Source organism: Semicossyphus pulcher, unplaced genomic scaffold, assembly GCF_022749685.1.
Source record: "Semicossyphus pulcher isolate SPU_LCO1_2020_fin unplaced genomic scaffold, fSemPul1.0.p SCAF_7, whole genome shotgun sequence".
Classification (NCBI taxonomy): domain Eukaryota; kingdom Metazoa; phylum Chordata; class Actinopteri; order Labriformes; family Labridae; genus Semicossyphus; species Semicossyphus pulcher.
In genome coordinates this window covers 19760578-19783654 of record NW_027211748.1, presented here as the reverse complement: position 1 = coordinate 19783654, position 23077 = coordinate 19760578, and the positions used below count along the sequence as shown (strand labels likewise).

Sequence of the window (23077 nt, the reverse complement as noted above, 5' to 3'; positions counted from 1 at the left end):
AGAAACAGAACCTGTTTTTCTTGTGATTGACTTTAATTAACAGGTCTTACCTTTGATGAAATTTCAACATCATGATGCAGATTAGTAAAAAGTAAAAATGAAGCTTTGTCAGGTCTGTCCTCAAGAGGAGAAGAAAACTACTTTTAAAATGCTCTTTGTTGAATGGAGGTCGGATCGATCTGATGCATTCGAGGAAGTTGGGAAATCTGAACGCTGAACGGCTTTCATGACACAGCGTCAGGGGAATTTATCTCAAGTTTAATTTTAGATCTAGAACAGATTGTTAGCTGTTAGCATGCAGATGTCTGTTTATAGGGATTTATCAGAAGCTAAATCGTCGCCAGATGACGCCCTGCTTTTGCTCTCCACACGGGCTGTTTTTCCTGCATATGCCGCAGCCTACTGATACGTGATTGGTCAATATTCGGACTACAAGCGAAGTACAAATGGAAAACCAGAACACTGTCCACATCCACGTCCCTGCCTACAGATTCTACATTTCTATGTAGAAGTCGTAAGGAGATAATTGTATCGAAACATCTCAGCTTGTAACACAGAGAACAAACACTTTTCTCATTTCCCCAACAATAATCCAAAAGACAAAAAAAAGGCACCAACTGCATCACACGCTTTCCGGCCGAGCAGTTGTGTTGCTGTGTTTTTTTTCCATTTCCAGGAAAATAAGCTTGTCACAATCTTCCCCTCCCTTCAGTAAAAGCTTCCAAAAAGCTTCCAAAAAGCTTCCTCGTGTCCTCAGATATCCAGCGGCGTGCACGCTGAGGCCTCAGAAGATGTGTTTGAGGTGCTTCATGCCGTACGTCTTGAAAAACACCATCAGGATTAGAGTCCACAGGCCCAGGATGAAGCCATCAGGAGGATGCCAGTCTTTCTGCTTTGGTTTCTGGAGGGAGAGAGAGGGAGGAGGAGGAGGAGGAGGAGGAGGAGGAGGAGGAGGAGGAGGAGGAGGAGGAGGAGAGGCGAGGTAAAGGTGAGGTGAGGATGGGGGAGGAAAGCAGGAGGGAGACTGCAGTTAGTAATAGTGTGTATATTTCCTCTGTTGAGGCCGCGGCTGATTGTTCTGTCATTCACACAGGCAGGCGCTGAGTCACACACACACATTTCATCCCTTTATGTACACTATCTGCTGTCTCACACACACAAACACAAAAGTTCACACAACGAGCGAGTGGTGAGGCTCATCAGTACGCCTCCCTTGTCTTGTGTTTGTCCCATTCACTGCCACATCATCACTTTGTGTATGATTATACTTTTAAATCTCCCCCGTATTAAACATGCATCTCACAAGGAGCACATTTATATGCTAATGCGGCAACAATATTCTGCGGAGAGATGAGATTTAACCTCTAAAAAATCTTCCTAACTCCTCCGCTGGCGACAAAGCCATAGATAGTCTGTGAGGACGCACTTAAGAGATTTCTGTTATCCCTCGCTACACAAGCTGCCATTATCCAGTCATGGAATCACCAGTCAGAGAAGGCATCCCCCAAAGCCAAAACCCCAGGACTTGGCAAAGAGGATGAACACACAGACAGCACGCGCTCCAAGTCTGAGTCACACACTGTACACACACACACATCAGCACGGCATACAGCGCAGGAAAAGCTGCTGCACAAACACTCAGAGGATCCGTGTCTGTCCAGCTTTCCAGAGTGCTACTACAGTAAGCAGTGTACATTTACTCTCTCTGAAGTACAGCTGTATCGGCTCAGCGCGCGCGCACACACACACACACACTTTCTCGCTGCAGGAGAAGTCAGGGCCGGGCTGACAGCAGACTGACAGGCCCTGGAGGATAACACACCGGTGTGAAATCTTCGTCCAGGGTCACTCAACTATTACCCACTAACTCAGTCTGACTGCAGCCAGAAGACAAGTCGTCTGTCAGCAACATGTGGTTCAGATGAGTCTACTTTAAATCTGTCATTAATAATGTTTAAGTGGATGTGCAGAGTTAATATGGTGGACAATCTTTGTTTTGGTGTTATATATACATGATTCAGTCTCACTGCTCTATCTCCCCCCTTTAAGAACATGATGATTCCAATGTGCACTACCTGCCCAGCTGGGACGACCCGAGCCATTTTGGTGCCCTAGGTGAGATCAGGATTTGGCGCCCCTCCGTAAGTATAATGCCCCCCTTTTCTTATATTGCATGCCATTATGCAACACAGTCATTCAGTACATGAGACATGATCATTTGAAATAGCTCTCGACAACAGAAAATACTTTGTCTACTTTTTGCACGCAAAAGGCAGAAATTTGTGGCACGTTTAAAACACAACTTATCCAGAATAAAACAGATACAGCAGAGCAACAGGTTGTTAAAGATGGATGTTAAAGGGGTGATCAATAATAATATAAAGTGCTATGTGCAGTATGAGGTAGCAGGCTGACTTTAAAGTGTCCTTACTGATGAAGATATTTTACAATGTGCCTCAGAAGGGAGGTCTGAAGGACGCTCCCGCAGGAATGTGTTTAATAAAGAAGCTCTATTTTGATGCTGCTTTATGCACTCTGGGCATCGATTTTCATTCAGGGTATATGTCTTAATCGATTGCACAACTACTATCATTACATATGTAATGACTGGAGTTAAATGAATTTATGCTACCATTGGTTTATTGTCATGTCAAAGCAGTTTTTCTCTACTTACGGTCGCTTTCCTTTTTAGACTGTTTGCCTTCATCTGAGCGTCGAGTTTGTTTCTTTTTCTTTGGATTTTAACTTATTGTTGAAGTTGTATCTGTAGTCATCGATCTTTTCTTTGTTTGTTCAGCCATAGTAGATTACTGTTTACTCGCAACGCTGGCAGAGACCAGAAAAGCAGCCGCTTAGCTCCGCCTACCCTCTCTGGCAGACCAACCACTGCTGGCTGATGGAAAACGCGTCACTAACTGGGCGCCGCTTGTGGTTTTTTCCGTGAACGTCGCACCAGACACCCAGTCTGTAATACTGCAAATGCAAAGGCTTTCATCAGTGGGCCATAGGCTCAATCACCATTGTGTTACCTCATTCAGCGATAGATAGAGACTTAACAGACATTTATTTAAATGGAAATCTTCGGGATTATCACTTTAAGACAGCTCTGCACCCAGCAGCACCAAACTAAAGGCAGACAGAGTTCGTAACTAGCTGGTAGATTTATCGAGTATCCTACAAATTGACATGCTTCAAGTAAGGTAAGCATCTGATGACTGTAGGTAAGAAGCAGCAGTGTCATTCAGCCAGATGATGGTCAGGAGCAGGCAATAGGAAAAAAGTTCTATAAGTTTTAAGTTATTTGTAAAGGAAAATTAAGCAAGACTGGACTGTGGTGTTAACATTTTTCTGAAAGTTAACCATTGACACTTATAATTCAGGGATGTCTGAACCTGTCTGGCAACTTTTCTGCTTTTTAATGCCGCAAAATGTGTTCTGAATTTGTAACCCAGCTTAAAATACCCCACCCTGTATCTCTCATATTATGCCTTCAAGCATTCCCAAACTTCCAGCTGGATTAGTATTTCAAACTTCAGCACAGCTCGGATGTATTTCAGCACTTCAACAGAAACTGTTGAGATAAATTGGGCACTATATTACAGATAATATGACTAATAAAATGTACCGGACTAACTGCAAGGCCGTTGGACGGTTTCAACAGTGAAATGCCACCAGTCATCAGGATTGTAATACAGAAGTAAATTGATTCTGAAGAGCTCGGGCGGTCAGCTAATATTTTGCTGAATTTCACATCTTATGAGAGGTTGAAAACTGCTGAATTGGCATATGTACAGTGGACTCTTTTGCAGAACTGGCACATACTGTCGAGTGTGTTAAAGGGTCTGAAATTACCACCCACTAAGCACCAAATGCCAGTACAGAGTGTCTTTGGCAGCTAAAATCTCTACAACACCGGCTGTGAAACTGGAACACCTCCGTTATATTCAGTGTTTTTAAACTCCCCTGCTGACCCCCGTATACTCTCTCTTTTAACACGCTTCTCAGCGCGTGTCTGTCACACTGCGGCTACACAAAGCAGCATTATCTCGGCTGATGATGAATTAACCCACTGTATGTTATTAAGCAAAGTGTTAAAGTATTAAGCAAACCGCTCTGGGTGAGTGAGGCGAGAAGTTAATTTAAGGAAGCGTGTGTGTCCGTGTGCTCAAGCCTCCGTGCGTCTTCTCAAGGCTGTCCTTTCAATCCAAACATCGGGCTCGGACGTGACGTCGCCGCCGACCTCTGATGTAGAAAGAGAGTGGACAGCAGAAAAATTGGACTAACGTCTGACTTGAAATTTATTTAACAGCTCAATCAAGTCAAATCAATAGAGCTCCGTCCAGAATGCTAAAGCAGAAACAGCGAGGCGTCTGCAGCCCACATCAGCCCTCAGGTCCTGGTGAGACGGAACGTCGGACAGAGCCGGGGCTGGGAGTCCAAGGCAAAGAGCTTCTGATTTAAAGCCGCAGCACGCTGCAGATATGAGCCACTACTTTCTGCTCGCACTCAGGTTTTATGGGCCTACGATGTCTGGCAATAAACGCATGTGTATGGATTCAGAATGAAAGTTTTATTCAGGCCCAGAGAGGAGATGCGATGCATTCATTACACACACTACATCTACAGGAGATAGTGTCTGACAGAAAACAAGCTGCAGGTTATGGGGCTGAAACGGCTCAGCGCTTCATCAGATAGCCAGCAAGCAGAAGAGAAAATGTAGCTCCAACTGTAAAGGAACTGTTTCCAGCGTCTGATTCAATGGTGCTGCTGTGGGGAGAGCGACAGAAACTACAGGAAACATCTCAGACGACAGACATCTCGCTCTCCTTTGTCTGACATCAAAGTGGGTGTTAGGTCCAAAAATAGCCTCGTGTAAGAGAAAATGAAAAAGCTAATTTCACATCAACTCTGAATGACAAGGAGCCGACATGAACACATGATTGTCTGTCAGTGTTGGAACATTTTCTGTAACCATGGACGAGAGACTTCGGTTCACTTCGGTGCTCTTACAGATGCTTTGAAATGGGAGGGACTAAGTTGGAAAAGAGTGATGACATATTCCTCAATGCACCAATAAGAATGTCAAATGATCTACATCAGATTAGGAGGAGAGTTAAAGGTCTGTTTGCTGATGGAGAAAGTCCAAAACATACCCTAAAATCAAGAGAGGACAACGATCCGGGCCACAATATGCAACCTAAAGCGCTAACAGAATGCCTGCAGCAACCAAAAAAACATTTCAGCATGTCAGAGGATTCCTCTCGCAGCCTATTCTACCAAAGGTTAATTGGCTAAATTTTGTCGGCCTATCTCAGTGTCTCTGCTCCTTTCCTTACTATTCTTGGAAGATGAATCCCACTGAATGGCAAGGCATGTAGTATTAAAATATCATTAATAAAGCCAGATGAACGTGCGCGACACAGAAGCATCACGGCAGCGTCTATTTTGCAATCTACACCGAGTGCGACTACAGCAAGGATGAGTCTCAGAGTTAGCCAGTGGTAGTTATGATTCCTGACGCTAGTGAGTGCGTTTGTATTTCTTAATTGTGCATAAACTCTGTATTCATGTAGGATGTAAAAGTCAAATGAGAATGAATGAATAGGACAGGTATACCCAGAGGAAATGTACATATTCATTGCTCTTTCAAATTAATCTTGCCTGCTCATCTAGCTGATCAATAACTTCAACAGGAAACTGAAAGGGTATTTGGCCAAAATGAAGAGATCACATCGTTTAACATGGATTCCTTGGTTGTGTGCATGTATTTACATAGCATGCAATGGCTTTTTACGCTTCACTGATGCGCAGCAGCGTCACAAAAATTGGACTCGGCGCGTAAAATGAACGGAGCGGAAGAAAAAGACTCGCGTATTACGCTCCCCCACCGCGCAGCAGACGCGGCTGGTGGAGATTGCAGCAGTGAATAACATCGGAGCGGTCTTCTTCTTCTTCCTCTTTTTATCCTGCTGTAAACTTCTTTTTCAGCCGCAGTGGCGCAGTGGGTCAAAATTGCAGGGAAAGTGATAATTGACCCTTCGCTAAGTCACGTCCCCCTTGGTTACTGTTGCTATGTCAAGCTTTAGCACCGGCATGTAAATAGCATGACATTTTCAACTTTAACGGTGAGAGATGTGAAGGGAAATAAGAGCAAATTTCTGTAGAAATATCAGAGAGAAGTCGACAGAAAGGACAACAACACGCATTTGAAAGCACCCACAATATAATTTGTCAGCGGAGTGTTGACTAAAAAAAGCTTGTCGGCCCCAATGCAGGCGTCAGGCACCCCATGTCTTGACAATTCATGCTACGGACAATCCTATACATGAACCACAATGTTGGAAAAATATGCCACCCCCTCGAAACTTTGAAGACATGCAGATTCCATATGTACGCCTTTTCGGTATATCTCCTTGTTTTGAAAGCCTGACAGGCCTCCCGTGCCTAGTTACAGTTGCTAACGTAGGATTGGACAGTGGCCGTCCAAGGGAGGGGCTTAGCGAAGGGTCAGTTGTATTGAAGGAGTCAGGACGACGATACATTGTCCTTATTCCCTATATCCACATTTGTTCTCTCCAGGCTCCGTTTTCAGTTCGGCAGCTAATAAAAACTTTGTTTTACCCTTTTGTTAGTGCATCCCAACACACACAGCTTTTAGGCATTTTTATGTCATTTGCTGGCAGACAAAAGTGATGAGGAGGCACCTTCATGCAATACAAAGTCATTGGAGATCAATGGATCTCCCCGCTGGTGTGGGCAGGACTTAATGACCGTTGTCTCTATGTTGCAAGGCCACTGTCAATCAAACCACACCTACAAAGTGCCAATGGAGCAGAATAACTGAGTTTTGAGAGTAAAACTTCTGACTGTTTGTGAATCACAATATTCAGAGTCAACACTTTCGGCCTCAGGGAGCATTTTAATGTCTTTATTAAGTCTTGTGCGTGTGGTTCAGCTTTTAATCAATAGATGTTTTCCTTTAATAAATATTCAACATTTCCTCAATACATCACACTCACAACTATGAGAAATATATTATTCATGGAGTCTGCCAAGTTACAGTACGACCGCCGCACACTCAACTCCTCTAACAGCGTACATTACTCTCATGTTGTACCCACAAGGATCCTGGTTTAATGCCCTTCTTGTTCATCTGTGATGAAACAACCGACTACCACACAGTCAGTGAAGTAAAAAGTGTGAGTCCTCGTCAGTTTAGTTTCAATACTATTGCACACCTCTCTGCTGCTGCTGCTGCTGCTGCTGACAGCCCCTGTGAGCAGAAGAGTCAATCACACAGGATGGGAGTACAGGTAGACGGAGCAGCATCTGCTTTTAAAAGTACTTTAGCCGACTTTGCTGGACTTCCGCAGCGGAGAGCGACGGAGCAGCAAACAGAAACGAGACACACTCTGTCTCTCTGCTCTACAGCACACTTCTGTTTCCATCACAGGTAGTTTTTTAGTTAGGTCACTTTGAGGAAAGGTTTGTCAAAGATTAAAGCCTGTCGTGCAGTTCTCTCACATTTCTCTGAATACAAAGACACAGCTGTGGTGATGCCACTGACAAAAGGGAAAGGTATTTTTCTGACTTTAAACTTGATGTTACTTTTTTTAGTCATGGACACTAAATGTAACAGTAAACTACTTAAAGCAGCTGAAACACTGTTTAAACTGTAGAGTTTTACAGCTCTGTTATCAGTTATCATGATGTGAATTCAATATTTGTCTCTGTCTATGAAGGTTCTCACACATTAACAGTAAACTTCATTGACCATGCACTTGCAGAATCGGACTTGCTAAAGCTTTCCTTTACTAGATTTATGACACCGCCTTCTGACAAATGTTGAAGAAGGTTCAAACACTGGACTCGATTAAATGAGGCGGCTCAGTATTTAGACACAAGTTCTACTTCTGGTTTGAACAAAGCAAAATAAAGAGAATGGTGTTTAATTCTTGACTATTTGAAACTGTCTTGCCACAAAGTGACACTGACTCTTACAATGGAAACATGGCTCACCTTTGCGATCAGTCAGCCTGGTGTTTCAGTTTTGTGTGAACGAGACAAAATGTGTTAATCAATGAATAATTATTTCAACTGAAACCATGTTGTTGTTTTGAGTTTTAGGTTAAGGCACCAAAACTACTAACTGTAAGTTGAAGGTCAAGATCCTGGTTTTGCTTCAGATGATCAGTCGACATCTTGATTTGATGAGGGATGCGATCTCCTAGATGAACGTTCTTTGTTTGCCACATCCATCCACCCCGCCCTGTTCCTTATGACCTGCGTCCACTAATGGCGTTTTATTTTGTACTGGCAGCGCCTATTTTCTTTACAAAACCAACGCAGTTCAGTGTTTTCAGTGCTCAGCCTCCTCTGCGGAAGAAACACCCTCAGTGTCAGCTGTTTTTCGTCGTTTTTTTTTGACACTGTCATGCTCGTCAATGTCACTTCTCCCTCACCGGCCAATCAAAATCAAGAAGGGGTGGGACTAACAAAATCAACTTTGTCAACAACACGATTCCTTTCTATTATTTTTAGGTTTTCTTTGTAAAGTTTCCTTGAATAACAGTAAACATGAAGCATACAGAGCGATTTATAACAGACGTAACGGGAAGCGGAAGCGCCACCAGACAACTTTCGTAACCTAGCAACAGAAAGAGCTGGTGAGAAGCGCTCTGAAAATGAGGTCCTGACAAATTGATTGACGAGCTGTGACTGTTTACAGAAAAAAAACATTTGTAAACTTTTCAAGTGAAGGCGTGGACTGCCCGTCCATCTTGTTTGCCAGCGCAAAAAGCGCCTTTAGTGGACACAGGCCCTTACATTCCTTTGTTTCTCTATATATCCTACTATATCACCTGACTCACTCAAAGGCTGCATTTCCTCACATAAGCCTTCTGCCATAAAGGCTTTCTCAGCAAAACACAGAACAGTTGGGCGGGAGGAGGCAGGACCCTCTGGGGTTTCTGATATTAGTTTTAACAGGCCTCCCTCCTGAGGTGAGTGGCAAGATGATTTCTTCCCACATAATCGTTATGTTCACTCTAAAAAGCTCATTATGCTGCCATGGTTTCAGGCTGGCTTTGCGGCTTTCATTTTTTGCTGACGCTGCAACCAGGATCCTCACAGTGTTGAATGCTGGACGATTGTGACCTGTCTGTTCTGGTTTAGCTGAAACGGAAGCTTCTCCCCAAATCCCAATCAAAAGCGACAGCATGCTCGGGTCGTCATCCTCCGTGTTTTCTGGTCAAAGCGACACAGTGATCCTCCCCATCAAGACTGAGCCTTACAGTTCAGACTGCCATCGCACGGTTGCTGATTTCACACAGCTTTTTTCCACTGCTCTCACCACGCTACGCACAGATCTGTTACATAACTAAATGTGAGTTTTCAGCTGCAGCCTCGGTGACAAAGTGGCCATCAGGAGGACAAGTATAGGAGCTGAGGGTTAAACACCCGGAGGACGAAGCAGAGGGATGTTTATGAGAAACGACTGAGAGCGTGTGGCCAATGGGGGCAGTTGACCTCCGTGACAAGAGTAAGCAGAGGTGTGCGTGACTGTGACTCTCTGTGTGTGAGCATGTAAATATATGTGTGTGTGTAAGTACAAGCCCCTCGGGCGAGAGGGGGCAGGGGGAGACGGATCAACAGTGACAGGAAGCCACGTCAGCACAGCCGGAGGAGAGAGAGGAGCATATGTCAAGAGGGAGGAGAGGGAGACAACAGGAGAGAAAAGAGGGTGAGGACTAATTATTTTCACCAAAGTTAATCAACTATTTATTAGTGTCACTTTAAGATTTCTACTAATCAGTAATCATGAATTTAGTATAAATAAATATCTTCTAAAGTAAACCTTTGATAAGGATCCCGAAATACTTTAATATACTGAGACCAACAAAGACTCCCTGGTCTGACAGTGCACTGTAAAACAGTCTATGTTAATAAAGAAGCACGTTAACTTCACTCAATCCTTAAAATAAATTGGACGTAACTCATCCCAATGAATTAGCATTAACTCATTATTGTGGTACGCACTCTTTTTTTTTTAGTGTAACCTGCGTTTAATGATTGTTGCTGAAAACTGTCGCCATGGGCTCTGCCGAGGACACAGCAACAGACACAGTGATGATTCTGTTTCATGAGGTAATTGTTTTTAACTTATCTAAAATGTTACAATATTATGCATGTTGTTTAATAATTCTAGATGAGTGTTAACATTTGACATTGATTTGAGGACACTGGGTCACATGACAACTATTGGAAAAAAACATACATTTTTATCTGCAAATATTAATCTAAAATATTAACAGCAATGTAATCCAGTATAATGAGGTGTGTCTTAGTTGTTAGTATGTGTAAAGCGCGTCTTATACACCAAATTTGTTTTGTGTTAATGCAACTTAAAAGGTTTAAAGTAATCGGTTTCTTTAACTGAAATGAGTCGACACAGGAGTTTTAAGTTGAGATGAACTACTTCACTAAGTTCATCTTACTTAACTGATGAGTTGAAAATACAAATTTTAAGTTCAATACACTGAATGGAACGGGTTTTGATTACTTAATTTATTTAAGTTACCTTAACAATAAATAAAAGAGTTAGTTTTCCTCAGATGGTGGTTCCACTTTCATTTTAACACCAGTCTGTTGTTCACAACGTATCGTTCTAATGGGAAAGATGAGGTGCTACCCTGGGACGCGTGGATTTGATTTGAACAGATTTGAATGCGTCAGAGACGCAGGATGCGTACGCAGCAACATCCCTGATGTAAATATCCTTTCTGGAGTCTGTGTAGTGATTTAAAAAATTGTTAACAAAAGAATTGCAATACTTAAGTGAATCGATTTTCTCCCACACCCACAGTGGACGATCTACCTCATGGAGACATTGTCTCTAAATGTCACGACACAAGAGTTCATAAAGCCCTGGGATTGACTGCCAATCAGTCCAGGGTGTACCCCGCCTCTCGCCCAATGACAGCTGGGATAGGCTCCAGCCCCCGTGACCCTGAACAGGATAAGCGGAAGAGATGATGGATGAATGAGTTCATGAGAGGAAACAGGTGTCCCTCCCCTGCACTGAATCCATAGACGTTATATGAATAAGTGCATTTAGCCTCCATGAAGACAATGCTGAACGGGGCGACTTTACTGGTTGCAAAAAAAAAAGGCCAGTTGTTAAGAAGTCTGTGAGAAAACATCCCTACTTCTCACTTGATTTATTACCTCTGTAAACACTCAATACAGCTTGATGTTCATTTTGTAAATAGTGATCCCAGCAGGGTAGCTTTAGAGATTAGCTTGGCTCTCAACCAGGATAGAGGTGTAACAATGCCCAAAAAAAAAACAAGATGATGACAGCAACAAAGTCAGAATCAATGCTTCGAAAGGGAAGCTCACAAACAACTGCTTAAAAAAAGTCAGCTCGATCACTGCAGAAAAACATCAAGCTTTTTCCTTCTGTCAAACATGTCATTAACATTTCTATGTTCCTTAATGTTGAATAAATCATCCACATACATGCATATGATGCAAATGTAACTGTAGTTAAGCGATACGAGCCCGGCCCATTTATCAGCGTTAGAGTCAAATGTGAAGAAAAGTTTCAAACTGACAGATTCTGTGGTCCAAGGTTGTTTCTTTTAGTTTCATCTCTTGACACATCAGCGGTCTATCACATGAAATCCTCTCATCACACTAGAACCAATTATAGGAACTGCTTTAAAAATGACTTCACAAATAATCTGTTGAAAAATTGCTAGACTTTCGACTAATAGCTTAAATGACTAATTAACACAGCCCAAATGTAACATCTAATTTAATAAACACTTTGAACGGCAGAAGCCTTGGATGGAAATCAAGGCTATGAAAAATAAGTCCGCGCTCAGACATGTTTTTGACTTCCCAAAGATTGATGAAAGGAATGCAGCTTCTTTAGAAAAAAAGAAAAACAAACAGGAAGGGGGCGGAAGAAAAAATATTAGGCGAGGAAACGAGAAAAGAGAGAGAGCGCAGCAGAAAGCGGGCGAGTGTGCCCTGACCTTCACTGACAGAACCATTCACATCCCTCTGCCAAGGACAGAGACTGAGACTCGAGCAGCCGGCCTCCATTACACTCGCTTTGTGTCGCGTATTCAATTCACAAGTAAAATCAATTAACGGCTTCCCACCTGATTGATTGGAGCTAATTAATGTGTCCATGCAGGACGCTAATGGTCGTTGAGGGAGGTCTGAAACACCCTGCCAAACAGTAGCACGCCAAGGTCAAACCTGCAGCAAATTTATGTTGTGCAGACCGGGATGACACACTGCAGACAGTGTTCACAGCCGGGGCACTGCACTGTGATGTCTGGATGCTTAAGCCCTCGGCGAGTGCGCGGACAGGACACGCAGCAGGTGCACTCTTTTCGAAAATACAACATTTCTGTTTTTCTTGTTTTTGGGGAAAGGTTAGTTTTTGGGCTTTTGCCTTTATTTATAGGACAGCTGAAGAGAGACCAGAAATGTGGGGAGTGACATGCAGCAAATGATCCCAGACCGGGAGTCGAACCTGCGATCAGTGCTTTAAAGGCTGTAGCCTCTGTACACGGGGCGCCTGCTCTGTTAACAGAGCTAAACCAACGGCCACATTTTTGCTTTTGCAAACTAAAATATTTGTCATCTGAATGATTGCTTTTCCTTTTTTACATAAAGTTTGTTAATTGGATTTTTAACATTTAGATAATAACTTCACTTCTAAATTGTTAAGTAGGTCTACTAAACAAACAAACAAACTAAGGCATAAAAAAGGTAAAAGGCAAAACATATATTTTAAAAAAATCCAACTAAAAAAAATACTAGAAATTTAAAGTAAAACAAAACAGAGCAAAACCCCCAAAACAAACAAAGTCAAATAAGTATTTGAGTTTTTTTTGTGTGCTGAATAAAAATATGTTTTACTGTACCTGGTCTGATTTTGATACTGTCTATTTTACAAGTCTTGTAACTTTGTAATAGTTTAAAAGGTCTCCCTTAAAAAACTACATTTTAATTTTAAGCCACTTCCTGGTTGAATAAAGATTAAATGAATGAATACATTACTTTTTTAACACAAGCATTGCAAGACAGGTAATCTCTATTTACAGATTCTACACAGGAATGTAGACTCTGTAGGCAGGGACGTGGATTTTAGGGACAGCAAGTGTTCTGGTTTCCGACATCCCGGCTCCCATCAGCGTCATCAGACAACGATTTAGCTTCTTATTAATCTCTATAAACAGACATCTGCATGCTAACAGCTAACAATCTGTTCTAGATTAAAAATTCAACTTGAGATAAATTCCTTGACGCTGTGTCACAAAAGCCGTTTTCCCGACATCCTCGAATGCATCAGAGATGATCAATCCGATCTCCGTCTGCATCATTCATGATGTTGAAATTTTGGCAAAGGTAAGACCTGCCTTACATGTTCACCGTTGTCCCCAGAGGCTATATCGTCGTCAGACTATAGCCGATGGGATCCGAGATTGCAAGAAAGACAAATCCTAGTTGATATTTGATAAAAGACATTTGACATTTTGGAGTGCATTTTGTCCTACGATCCACACAATCCCAAACTCCACTTCTGGAAAGTGTCAGTGTCTCAGGCTGAGTGAGGGACGTGTGCACTGGAGGGAGGCAAAGCATTAATTTTCACTGTTTTTATTTTCAATCCTCCGGAGCCATATGGTGCGAGGCGTCAAGCTGGCAAAAGAACAAATAACAATTTGACGCCAGAGACCGGGGCGTGGAGCAGCGAGGTAGGAAAAAAGTAGAATACACAAGAGAGAGGAGCTCCTTCTAGTTATTTGCAGCACTGAGCATATTGTGATTAAGCGTTGGCAGCGTGATGAGATGTGTGAGGTACGGAAGAGAAGGTGGCAGGAAGAGGGGACTCACCCTGTCACCACCAGTGAGACAACTGCCAACAGTGACAGGGCATTAATCAACTCGTCGAATACACACGAGCACATACACAATGAGGGGAGGTTTGTATACAGACGCTATACGGCACAGGCCTATATTTCCACTGTCACTCACTCTGATGACTTTTCTATTTACACGCCGTCGCTGGGTCTCCTGGCAAATGGAAAAATGTTTCTCTTAGAAGATAAACATAGAGAGAGTTTTTTTTTTCTAGGGGGCACAAATGAAATCAGCTACAAAACACTTGGGAATATTTTAGACATCAAATTATATCAGATTCAATCAAATCTCGTTCCAATCGCATCCAGTTGTTCAGATGAGTGCGTTTAATCAGCGGCAACAAAAGGGCGCCGCGGCGCTGGCACGGAAACAAAGATATCTCGGGGAGCTGCGCGCACAATATGACAGCTAATCAAAAAGAGGAGAGCTGTCAATAGGCTTTGTGGACATTGGTCATTCTGCTGCAGTGCAGATGGATTATGGTGAGGAGGGGGGAGATGACTCAGTCTGTCAGGACTCCCATCTTCAGCCCAGCAGGAGTGCGAGCCGATAATCGAAATCTCTGGCAGAGGTCATCGGGTTGACGAGTGTGTTTGCGAGTTGTACGTGTGGGTGCATTTAAAAAAGAGGAGGAGGGGGCTGACGGGAAAACATGAAAGACAGAAAAACATGTACAAAAGGTAATATAAAGACAGAAGAGAGAGTGAGCCTCGAGAGGACGCGGGCGGCGGACGCTTAATGAGGTGTGTTTGTGTGACTTTCAATCACGTGATTGCTTCTGTGGACCGAGTATTATGGCCTCAGCTTACAGGCTTTTCATCTTATATGATGAGAAGTGGGCAACAGATTCAAAACTAGCCCTATGTTTGCCAGGCTTCAGCGATCAATTTCCCAGAGTGCCGCAGGGCGTGGAGACCCCTCCTTCATCTTTCCCGTCACGATACTCAATAAGCGTCTGAAGGGGCTCGGGCCTGCGGTCAGCTTCATTTCTCCGGGCCAACTGACCATGACTACTTTGCCGATATCTGACACAGATGTTTCCAGCAGCGGGGATCGCAGATCTTTCAGAAGAATTATCAGCTCGGTTCAGCTGGATCTGACCTTTACTATCAACACCGATAGTTTCATATCAGTCTCCACAGAGGAGGCAAACATCGCTGTCGAATCAAAACGTCAGCAACTCCAACTTTACTGAAGTCACTGAAATCTAAAGCAGGAGCATCAAACTGATCCATCATCAACAAATCACTGACTTCTTTGTTTTGGTTTCATAATTTGATCCTTCTGTGATTACTTACTTACTCATCAAAACAGGGTTTCATTTGAACTCTTTTCAGGAAGAGGTGATTATTGTTGATCCTCTGCTCAGCCTCTATAATCATAACAGCAGGCTTAACGCTTGTTTTTAAGCATTTAAAGTGAGCCAAACAATGACTCAATAGTCACATTGTCCTCAGTGAAAACTAAATGTGGAATAGTTTTATTTAAAGCCTAATCCATTGCAAGATGACACTCCATAAGGTTCTGACAGCATGCTTATGGTTACGACTCACAGTATGACAGTTATAGCTTTTTCAGAATGATAATCTAAGCAAGTTTTACAACCTGGTATCTACATTTAGCTCGAATATGGACAGAAAATCTCTGGAGGAACACAGCTGAGCTAAAGTTTGGGTGGAGATCATTTCTAGTGGCTTACATAGAAAAAATAAATTGTCATCTGTTCTGAACATTACAGCATTTAATCTCTATAAAAACAATGCCGGTTGAAGTCTGTTTATCTTCAATTATTTTAATTTTTCGATCTGTTATAGACACAGACAGATACAGACAGACAGTCATATTATAATTAATTTGTGTTTTTGTTGCTGATAATTGCCGTCCTTGTTGTTCTGTTTTGCTCTCACTACTGATAAAATCATCAAACCTTTCCGGCTCTTTACCTGCTAAATTCTTGATTTTATTGGCCAGCTAGGAGCTAACTGTAATGTCTGTAATTTGTAGCTGGGCAGGTAATGTAGAGTTGGTTTATTAGAACTTTTCTGCCAACAACAGCATCCTGCCAACGCTGAAGACACAGTGAGGATGTAGGAACAGGATATAGATCGTTTGCTAAATGATCGTGCTGTTTGATTACTATAGGCCTTGTCTTGTATGAAGATCTGCATAGTGTCCGACATGTCAACCTGGTCCAATAGTAACTAAAATACAGTGTTATCATTTACACACATACACAGAAAGAAACAAACTTTCTACATGCTGGGAGATCATTTGTTCCGGATTCATCACTATGAGTGACCCTCTTACACACGTCATTTGATCCATTGTTAAAGAGGGGGTATTATGCTGTTTCACATTTTAAGACATATATATATATATATATATAATGTTACAATGTTGGATGTCCGGACTAAACATGGGTGAAGTCTCAAATCTGTAGGTAAAGTATGTTGGAGTAATCCCCAAACTTCTCAGCTCAGTCTGCTGTGACATCACATAGCGCAGCAGCAGGCTTCGGAGAGCTGGCCAATCAGAAGAAAGTGGGCTTGTAGGGGCGGGGTTTCTTAAAGGAACAGAGCTGACTGAGTTGTTTCAGGCAGAGTTTTCTTTTAACTGTAAATGATGCTAAGCTACTCCACAGCTATCATCTAAAAATAATAATCGAAGCAGCTTTAACTTATTTAACACAAGGGTGGAACAAGTCAGATCAGATGTGGGTTGAATAACTTGAAGTTAAATAAGTTATTTTGGTTTGTTAAGCACCCTTTGTGCATAAGCTTGGGCTAATACACAATAAGAGAAACACCTGCACAGTAACATGCCTGCATTTGGATTTCATTGTGAGTTTTTTATTCAAGCTGTCAAAGTAAACTCTAATGCAGCTCCAGCTCAAAGAATAACTACAGAGCTGAAAGGAGACTTCTCTCCCACGGTCAAAACAACTCTGATTATCATAAACTTCTATAAAACTGTACTTTCTGAAGGCATATTGCATATAGGATGATTCTGTGTGGATGGCCACATTAATGTGTCCAATCTCAGAATATTAAAATATGGGTTTCTCTGAGGCAGCTGAACCCCAAATGTAACAAACATTAATGTCTTCTCTTGCCTGCAGCAAAGATTAATGTGAATTCTTTACTTTTTCTGAGGCACAAGTTGAAGGCGAAGTACAGAAATATTTTTTTTTTTTAAAGGCTCATAATGGAAAATCTTGCAGAGCGACAGTGGACCTAAGACTATTTCGAATGCAGAGCACATGCTGTAAAAGGTGCAATGAGGAGGAATAGGTGTTCATTTGTGAAGGTCGGCTCGACTGAAAGCCACAATCCGTTCGGGAATGAGGTGAATGCACAATTTCTCGCCAAAATCCTGCCTATCCATTCTGCCGGATTTCACGGTGGCCCCTGCACGCTGAGACCAGGAGGCACTTGCATTTCACACTCGTGAAAGTCGCCATGGAAACGACACAAAGGGTCTGTTGGTGGATGTTGCACATAACTTTTTGTTCTGTGTCCAAATTAAGGACGAGCGGGACACAGTTTGAATGACAAAAACACGGGAGCCTGAATACATGGCTGCCAACGCACAAGGCTTTAAAGATGACAAAAGAAAAATGTCTGAGTCGTATTAACATGGGCCCCCTCATGTGTCCCAAACTGCCCCCGTCTCTCACCTGATGGATGATCTCAGACACTGGCAGCTGATCCACATACGAGTACGTCTCTTTTTCCAGCTCTCCATTCGCCAGACTGAAAGACAAAATACACAAAACACAGAACTCTTTAGCTTTTACCTGAAGTTAATTAACTGCGCATTGGAAACATCAAGCCGTTATTGTGTGGGACGCCATTATTCAGTGGTGATGAAAAGCTGTCAGGAAGAGGAACAGACTGCACTGTTTTCCGTTGGCAGCGGCTGTGTCGACGAGGTGTGTATGATTGACAGATCATTTCAAGGCCGAGTCAATGATATGCAGCGCAAATTGATGCAAATGAACCCATTTTCTCCTGATAAATGACAAATGAATCATCCTGTGAGAAAAAATCATTGTGACAATATTGGATGTGAATGTAAAGGAAGCTGTGTATATCACTACAGAACTCTAAAGGAAGAAACAAACAGGAGACACAGTTTTAAAGTGATAGTACACCTAAAATCAATCTTTTTACTGTAGCGATTTAGTAGCGCTTGAAACTCCCAGGCCCCCCTTAACTACCCGCGATGCACTCTGGTTACTTTTTCTTAAACCAAACTGAACCTCTGTGTGGAAATCAATGAAAATTGGAGGGAGATTCAGAGTCAACTTTAATCCTTGTTTTTGCTGAAATGGTTAATAACCTATCACAGATAATGTTTGTTGTTACACAGCATCGGCTCTCCACTGGGTCTCATCAAGCAGCACTCTGATGGTGTGTCGTCATGGTAGCGCTCTGCCAGTTAAGCTTTAAGAATTAAAATTACCCTAATCCAAAAAAAACTCAATACAATAAGAAGCTTCCCACATAAAAACAAGCAGAACAAGCAAGATAATTCAATATACTCAATATGTGCAAAGATACTTTTACTCAACGCACAGAAATAGACTCTGGGTTGCAACGTGTTTCAAACTCTGGAACTCGAGTCAGTCTGAGCCACCAACATTGGCTGGTTATGATACACAGTAAAAACCTGGTAATAAATATAATCTTGGGTTTCACTTAAACTAATTTAGAAATGAATCCAGTAGGATTGTCAGACTCACAAATGACTGTTTAAAAAAAAGGAGCCAAAATAACACACTATTTTTCCTTGTCAAAACCAATGACTGTATATATAGATGGACATTGCGTCTCCATCTGCTCTCATTGTACGAAATCGATGCCAAAATAGCCCCGGTGGTAGGCGCTGCCATGTTTCGAGGGTGATGTCATTTGGAGCCAGAGTTGCGCACTAGAGATTGACAGATGGACGGCGCATTTAACAGCAGAACAGCTTGTCAACAGAGCTGTCAATCATCCTTTTTACAGCATCAAATGACTAATTAAAACTAAACTTTTCAGAAAAATTAACACGTGGATGTAAATCAGCATGATAAGAACTAACTATAATGACAGAAACCATGTTTGAGAAAACTGTATTTGACGTGTATTTTGATTTTATAGTTTGACTCATGTCGCATCTGTTAACATGGAGGAGGCGGGCTTTATGACCTATACTGCCGTCAGCCTGCAGGGGGCGATAGAGAGGGTTTGGCTTCACTTTTAGGGAGCTGCCATGTCGTCCATCTTTTTATACAGTCTGTGGACTTCAAAGATTACAGAATGATAACGTATTCTTGAGCCAGTAGCCTCTACAGAGACGATTATGAGATGAGATGTCCCTCACGTCTCTCTATCGCAACACCTCCAGATTTTGTCCTCCAACTGACAATGACTCAGGTGACTCGAGGTATTTCATTACACTTCACACATCTCACTTCAAGTATGTCAGCTGGATGACAGGTGTAAGCTTGACATAATAAATGATAAAATGTGCTGAACACAACTAAAAAAAGTGAAGTTGTGGGTAAAACTATTTATTTGTATTTAACAGCTGTCGTTCTCCACAACTACAACTTATTGTAACGCAGGAGGAATCTCAGTGAGAGAATGTAGAAAGATTCACATTCTTACTTTTGTGTGTGTTTTCTAAGCGACTTTAAGATTGTGTGTTTACTGAACTGTAGGCACGGAATTTCAAAAAAAGCTATTAACGCTCGCTTCGAGAAATGTGTATGCTCGGGTCCAAGGCCAGTGTACCAAGATGAATAAACTGTTGTGAGCAGGAGGAGAAATCGTTCTGTTTTCAAGGGAAATAGATGGACTCCTCTGGGCCTTTAGGGAAGCTGACCTTAAAACATATGTGAATTATGGGTTAGGATTAAAACCATTTAAATTTATAGCATTGAACTAAAGCGCGTCGCTGCAGCAACTTAGATTAATGGAGTAAGTTGATGTTCTGTGTCGCGCTCAAGGACTCTGAAAAAGGCCACAGCTTGTCAGTTGATTGATAGACGTTAATTAATGTGAGACAGGATGTATTAAACCTGCGACCTTTCAGATACAGAGCACGCACAGGATTCTCCTACCTTCATTATCACCCATAATCTATTAAAACGCATTAATGACAAACACCTTCACACTGGGTTACATGATACATCATTACAATGATAATCAGCTACAACTTGGTAACGAGTTTATTTGAACCACTTACACCATCCTGCTGCTATAAACACTAAACACAGCATCAAATCTGCATCTGAAAATCGTACCCCCGACAAACACACAATTAACTCCTGTTTTATTTAATACCAGAGTGCCCAGATGTTTTACACTTTATTACTGAGCCTATTACAAAATGAAACAAAGGGGCACGAGGCTGAAAGCAACTCTGGACTCTGGAGAATCAATTAAATTCTGAATTTGATACGGGTCAAGTTTAATATAACAATAAGCCTTATTCCAAATCAAACATTTTACACGTCATGTTTGCTGATATATTTGGGTTTTAGACACATTTTTGGGGCATGCAGCACATTAAGAACGCATGTCTGATTTGGGTGTTTAACTGCACTGTGTGAAAAACCTCCTCTTGGAGGGAAATTCACACATAGCGTGAACATATAAGACATAAATAGCGATGTGTAATATTTTGGCGTATATTTTGTACATGAAAAAGTAGTTATTGTTGATTTTGGCCTTTTATGGGATTTGTATACAATAGCACGATACAAAAATATCACCTGCTGTATCCTTTAAAGTTATATTGTTGTGTTTTTTCATTATCAATAAATCAATTTTTATTTATATAACGCTAAATAATCCATTATCCATAGCCCTTTTTACACTGCGGGTGTGCCACAGTGCCGTAGCAAAGCTCCGCTGTCATGCAGCCTTTGCCATTATACATTGGACCAAGCAACCCCGGTGTAAAGCCGCTCCACTGTGTGTTTTTACACCTTTCCGTGTCGTGGAAGCAAAACACCTCAGTTACTACCTCTGATGCCGGCTCAGAAGCAGAACGACTTCACCCCACCGTTCCACCTCCGTGCTGTTTAAATAGAAGACGAAACGTAACACAAGTGTAATAAAATGTGAAAGGGGCTTATACCTCTCTTCTGTTCAGGGTCGTGGTGGGGCTGGAGCCAATCCCAGCTGTCATTGGTCGAGAGGTGTTTTCACACTGGTCAAAAAACCCACTAACACCCAGCTTTTTTGGTTAGTGGGAAAGACTATAATCGGCATTCAGACCCTGGTCAAATCACTCTGCAGTAGACCCGGGTAATTATCACCTCGGCTCCGATAATAATAACACGCTCTCCTCCCCCTTTCCTGCGCGATGCTATGCTCCATTGGTAACTTCTGCGACTCCTTGTCAACTCAACTACAAATTCCGCCCGTCTCCGTCCGAGCAGCGCTCGAACATCGTTCCAAATTTGTCGGCGCTGAGTTTGACAAACAGACTGAATGAGTAATAGATACAATAAAGACCTAACCACTGTAACATCTACACTGTTTACTAACCCTGTCTCGGGAGCGTTTGTAACGTCAGATGTGACGCAGCAGAAAAGACACCAACAGGAGTATACTTCACTGGCAATGGGAAAAGCGACAATCAGCATTTATAAGCAGATCTTCCCGGGTATGAAAAACCTACGTCAACACGCTAATTTCAGTGGGAAAAGGGTATTAGAGAAAGATTACCTTTCATGTTCACATTCACAACTACTAACTTAAGTACAACAGACACAACCTGAACCACCTTCGGTAAAGTTGTAAAGTTGTTGTCTAAATATCTTGTAAGGCGTCTCTTCACCTTGAAAATATTCCAATTTGTGCTGAAGGACAAAACTGAGGAGTTTTGGTTCCCCTTCATTGCTTTTCTGGAAGAAGTCCAGACGTGTTATGATCATAAGTCCCTGATAAGACTTCATCACACAGCCTTCAGAGTATCTTTAATCTATTCATTTTCCTTTTCATTTATCACCTTGTTCACTATTAATAATGTTATCTATGAGCTGTAGTTTGTTAGCCATGCTCTGCTGTGCTGAAACATACAACCATGTCACATTTGAGCTTCATAAAAACATGTAAAAGCAAACAAACGTGTCACGTTTGTTAAACTATTTGGATCCACAACACGCCACAATCTCAACAGGCAGTTTTAAAGCACTTGTATGCTTCTTTGTCTGTCATCTTTGAAATGCTTTTTCTCTCACACTGTGATAAAAAATCAGGAAAAAAAGAAGAGCCTCAGCTAAAGGTCACTGAGGAGAGGAGGTTCATCTGAGTGGCTGTCTTCGGATAATCAAAGAAAGATCAGGTCAGACAGCTGCTGACCACCGAGGCTCTCCTCCAACCACTCGCTGTTCTTCCTTTTTCTTTTGTCTCTTTGTTCCCTCCGACTTTCTTTCCTCTACATTTTGCTCCCTGGCTTTTGCTCTCTTGCCCTTCCTTCGGTATTTTTTCTGTCTTTGTGGCTTTTCTATTCAACTCCCCCTCCTCTGCTCTCCTCTCCCTCTCGCCACGTCTGTGCGGTTGGGTAGAAGTCGTTCTGACAGTCGGGAACAGAGACAGAGAAAAAGGTCCGGGCTGGCAGGCGGGGAGACGAGCTCCTGCTGAGCCCTCCGTGTGCTCCGAGCTCTTTCTGCCACTGGAAACATGTCACTGAATGCGCCCCCTCTATTTCACTTAGCACAAGAGATGAGCTTTAATTCAATCCAAACCACTTTCCACTTGAAGAGACTTTTGGAGAGAATTTTTCAATCCACTTAGCTGATTCTAATGGATGTCGCTGCCCCTCCCCACGTCCCGCTCTGTATCACTGCTGTCTGCAGCTGCCATCTTTAGGTCGAACTAATTTCTTTTAACATCTGCTCTGCTAATCAACAAGTCATTTTTTAGACTGTATTCAGCGCTGCGGGTCTCAAATTAGATCAAAATGACAACAACTCAATGAGATATGAAGTCAGCTTTAATTTGATACCTGTAATTAACCCACGGCACGACACGTTTGGGTCAACAAGCACCTATGGCTGTAAGTGAGTAACCAGACAGCATTATTACACTGCTCAGGCAATGTATAATGAAGAGGATGGAGGGGGTCCATTAAA

The 23077-nt window shown here is 42.2% G+C and overlaps 1 protein-coding gene across 1 annotated transcript in view; it reads right to left on the bottom strand.

Annotated features, from left to right (window-relative positions):
- Window positions 1–730: 730 nt before the first annotated feature.
- pigk (phosphatidylinositol glycan anchor biosynthesis, class K) overlaps window positions 731–23077 on the bottom strand; it is a 38570-nt gene continuing 16223 nt past the window's right edge. Inside the window, exons 10-11 of the mRNA XM_069685419.1 lie at window positions 17621–17696; window positions 731–901 (exon numbers count right to left, since the gene is read on the bottom strand). Coding sequence (XP_069541520.1) covers window positions 785–901; window positions 17621–17696 — 193 coding nt within the window. The 3' untranslated portion in view covers window positions 731–784. The remainder of the gene's footprint in view (window positions 902–17620; window positions 17697–23077) is intronic.